At 40.6% G+C, this 4,139-nt stretch overlaps 1 protein-coding gene across 1 annotated transcript; it reads right to left on the bottom strand.

Annotated features, from left to right (window-relative positions):
- Positions 1-683: 683 nt before the first annotated feature.
- On the bottom strand, positions 684-3,790 carry LOC114720958 (flavin-containing monooxygenase FMO GS-OX-like 2). The gene is made up of 7 exons (XM_028906701.1): positions 3,202-3,790; positions 2,888-2,958; positions 2,008-2,160; positions 1,811-1,893; positions 1,533-1,668; positions 1,288-1,461; positions 684-1,196 (listed from the first exon to the last, which is right to left on the bottom strand). The coding sequence occupies exons 1-7, from the start codon at positions 3,743-3,745 to the stop codon at positions 1,017-1,019; spliced, it is 1,341 nt and encodes a 446-aa protein (XP_028762534.1). The 5' UTR covers positions 3,746-3,790; the 3' UTR covers positions 684-1,016.
- Between the last annotated feature and the right edge of the window lie 349 nt (positions 3,791-4,139).

Below are 4,139 nucleotides of genomic sequence, written 5' to 3'. Positions count from 1 at the left end.
ATCCAGTTAGTAAGCAATACTGTGGATATCATAGTATTTATGGTCTAAATATTTAAGGTCTTCATGTTTGATGATCTGAGATCAAATCCAAAGAGGATCAATCTGCTATCTCAGCACAGCTAAATAATTTCAGATGACGTCTACTTGCACCCATGATTGGTGCAGGCAAATCTACTCTCGGACCAGTTGGAGGCCAAAGTTTATAATTAATTGGTGTAGTCAGTACACTCAATTACTTCGGTTTGCTGGATTAATATGCATTTTCATGAATTTGTCAAACAAAGAGCACCTTATTGTTTGTACAATTATAATGCATTTAATTCCGGGGGGCTATTTAACATTTCATCTTTCTTGCACTCTGGTCCCCAGGTTCCCGTGTTTCTTTCAGCTCAAAGGGAATTGAACCCAATTTTATGGTTCCATTCTGTCCTCATGTGTGACATTTGTCAGTGTTCTCGTTTCGGGCAATATTGTGAGTTGCAAGTCACTAAAGATATGTGGAGTATTATGTGCTAACTTTTAGGTTCTGGGAAAGCCGAAACGTTAGATCGTAATTTCAGTTTACTTTCATCCTGTAATTGACAACAGATCTTTTTCAGAAAGCTAATCTGAAGCTTTAATATTTGGTTTAGTTGATTCGAACTTTAGATATGGATCACAGAGCTTAAGAAGCACATAAATTCTGGGAGAACAAAGTTCACTCTGATCCGCATTCAGTTTCTTGGCAGCTTTACCATCCCATGATATCAGGTCATTACTGGAACAACAGGCGGGAGGGTCTTGTTCGAAGCTTCCTTCATGGCATTGCTCATGTTTTCGAGAAATGATAACTGGAATTCAAGTCCTCTTGATATGAAGAAAAAACTCTACATTAAAGAAATTTCTTTAACTTATCAAGCGAAATATTATTTATAAAAGTACATCATGCTCATGGTCCCATTATTTTATCCCCAACTCATATTTAGTCATTATGGGTTTATTACGCACAATCATCATGAACTCATCAGCCATCAGGACTAGAGATACCGACCGAAATCCTCTTGAGCCTGCAAAACCAAGTCGTCGTCATCCCAGTGATCGCGGTAAGTCGCAGGTCGGAGGGCCTTGCCCTTGGATGTGGCTATATACATCATCTGTCTCCATTCTTCCAGCGGAGGAATCCCACACTGAGCTGCAATCCAGTTATCGTAGTCCCACTGGAGCATCACATCCCAACCAACCACAGCATATTAAGTATTTTAGGGCATTATCAGATGTCTGAGCACATTGAAATAGCTGGATACATACCTGACCCTCAGCTAGGCAGTGAGCATAACGCTTCGGCGTCCCTGAGGCTTCCATAGAAGAGTAAAATGCCCTCACATCTTCCATCATTTCCTCTTTAGAAGGCAGTGCAATGCGATTTGACAATATTCCAGCTATCCACTTGCTCTGCAGTTCGCATATTATGAAGGGGAGAACCTGCAACCAAATTGAGGGACTCCTTGAGACATTTTGGTTTCATCCCCAAAAAAGAAAAGAAAAGAACAGACCTTCCATGGTATTCCAACAAATGAAAGCCACGGGGCCAATGCCGGAGGGAAAACATGTTTGTAGAGTGGTTCCACACTGTTATCATCTACTGTAACTGCACCATCGGTATCAAGGAAAGGGAAATCATACTTGTACCTGTATAAGGAACAAACAGCCAATCGAAATGCTTTCAACTTTTTACTACTCGTTGAATTTGCGTTTTAATTGAACGCTGTGCGCCATAATTAGTTTCTTGAATAGAGATTGATAGAACTAATGGAAAATCGTCAGAAAATACCCAGTACAATGTAGAATGACATCCGCATAAACTGCATTTCCATCTTTAAAAACAACTCTTCCATCTTCATGGACGCTGTCAATCTGCATTGTTCAACGCATTTTGATAAACCATTCTAAGCAGCATTTGCCAAATAAATTGACTGATCCTCATGATCGCCATCCCATCCAATTCTCACCATAGACGACAAGTTTTACCATAGAATGAAGCCACATGTTCTCAAATCCAGGTATCTTTCCAAGTTTATCATCAGCAACAGACCTAGCAGCAACATGGACTTCTTTTGCAACTCCAGAAATTTCTATTGAGATGTCGACACCACTAGAGGCAAAACCTATGACAACCACAACCTATCCAAAGAGTAATGGAAAACTAAATCAGAAATTGCCAAATCAAGTTGACGGCAAAATCATGATTCCATTAGTTTTTTCCTTGGAATATTTGAGCGCCGTGCAAGAGGCAGCTTAAGTTGAATTTCTTTTAGATCTCTCCTGCTATTGTACGTATTTTGAGATAAGTTACATGCAACTCTCCAAATTAGGATTTTATGAACTCTTACATTGGCAATCATCCATTGGGAAAATATAGCCATGCTCTTTTTCTGAAGTGGACCATCAAATTATCATAATAAATTTTCATTCTTGAATGAATGTTAAAGAATGAACAGTTGACCATCCACCTCTTACAAGTTATAAAAGAGTTTTTTCCCCACTAAATTAAAAATTGGCGAGAATGGAGCTGTCGCCAGAAACACAAAGAGATATGGGGTCTTGTAATCTTGTTATTTGTAAGGGAGGGCCATAGTAATGCTGAATACATCTCTAATTGTGACTTTCTCCTCGCTATTGGGCCCATTTTGAGTTCCTCTTCAATGAAGTTTCAAATTAAGAGTAACAGGGGATGTCCATAAACCAAATTACATTGTCGTGCTTGTATTCAACTATATGGACACAATTAGCTGACGGAAAACGATAATGAAAGCCAATAAACATGATAGGTAAAAGATGACAAAAAACTGCAGTAGCAGATACTCAACAACAACTTATGGAATAGAAAATGAAGGAACCTGATACATACTTCATCTTGAAAGGGCTCAGGTGTACGATAATTATGGCCATGAATCTGCTTCCCCGGCCATACTTTTATGCCTGGATGCAAAACAATTGCCACGAGGAAGCCATCAATGAAAAGCATGAATCGGAGCAGCACGCAAAGCGTCTATTTTTATACAGTGGCATGGCGGCAAGGGTAAAGCGCCAAAAACGACAGCGAGTAGCTTCATGAAACGCAAGCGAGTAAAGTAGTAGTTTATGGGTGATTAGTACTGTCATTTGGAGTCTTGATGTTAAGTTTTATGTATGAAATGAATCAAATAAGAAAGGAAAAGTTACCGGGAATATGAGCTACGCGAGGCTGAGTGAAGTGTCCATTGCAAACGACCAGAGCATCGTAAATTTCATCCACACCAATCCCACTTCTGCCTTTTGATCTCACCCTCCATTTCCCGCCATCTGCCAACTTCGCCGACAAAACCTCCGTCTCGAATCGCACCAATTCATTGATCTCAAACGCAGACGCAAAGTCTTGCAAGTACATCAATACCTCTTTGTGACCCGGAAATCTTCTCCCATCTCTGCCGTTGCCTTCCCGCTTTACAAACGGGTAATCTAGAAATCCCATGACTTCCCTCGGGAGATTGGTGCGGAGCGATTGGTAGAGGCTGGAATGGACCACAGCTCGATCAGGATTCGTCCCAAGCGGGTCGGACTCTACCTTCGGGTTATAGATCCACGTGCCCCCCACCTGGTCACCTTGCTCGAAAACTACAACTCGATGGCCTTCTCGTCGGAGTTCACGGGCGGCGACAAGCCCGCTAGCCCCAGCGCCTATCACTGCGACGAGGCGAGATGGTAGTGGGGGGACTGCGGTCGACATAGGCTGGTGTTGGATTGGCCGCAGCAAATGGACGAGAGCAGCCGAAGATGCAGTCATTTTGTGAACACACATCTTACTTATACCGGTGACTCCGATTACGCCAATGCCAATAGCCCCTCCGTGACTCCCTTTTGTCATCTTCGTAACGTTGACAGTAACTTTCAAACAATTTTTACATGTTTTTAAAAGTGATTTTTGCCCCCAACGTACAGGTAAGAGAAAGATTGTTCTCAGCATGTGCATGTATAGTATAAAAATTAATTGACTAATTTAAATAAGTTAAAAAAATTTATTAAGTTAGTTACTTGTAATAAATAAGTGTTATCTTTCTTAATATACCTTTACTAATTATATATGTTAGTTAAAACTATCATTTGATTTAACTTTTTATTAT

Source organism: Neltuma alba, unplaced genomic scaffold (assembly GCF_004799145.2).
Source record: "Neltuma alba isolate B1F8T4 unplaced genomic scaffold, ASM479914v2 tig00012009_pilon, whole genome shotgun sequence".
NCBI lineage: Eukaryota > Viridiplantae > Streptophyta > Magnoliopsida > Fabales > Fabaceae > Neltuma > Neltuma alba.
Note: the sequence above shows the minus strand (reverse complement) of the source record. Positions and strands in the feature narration are given on the sequence as shown.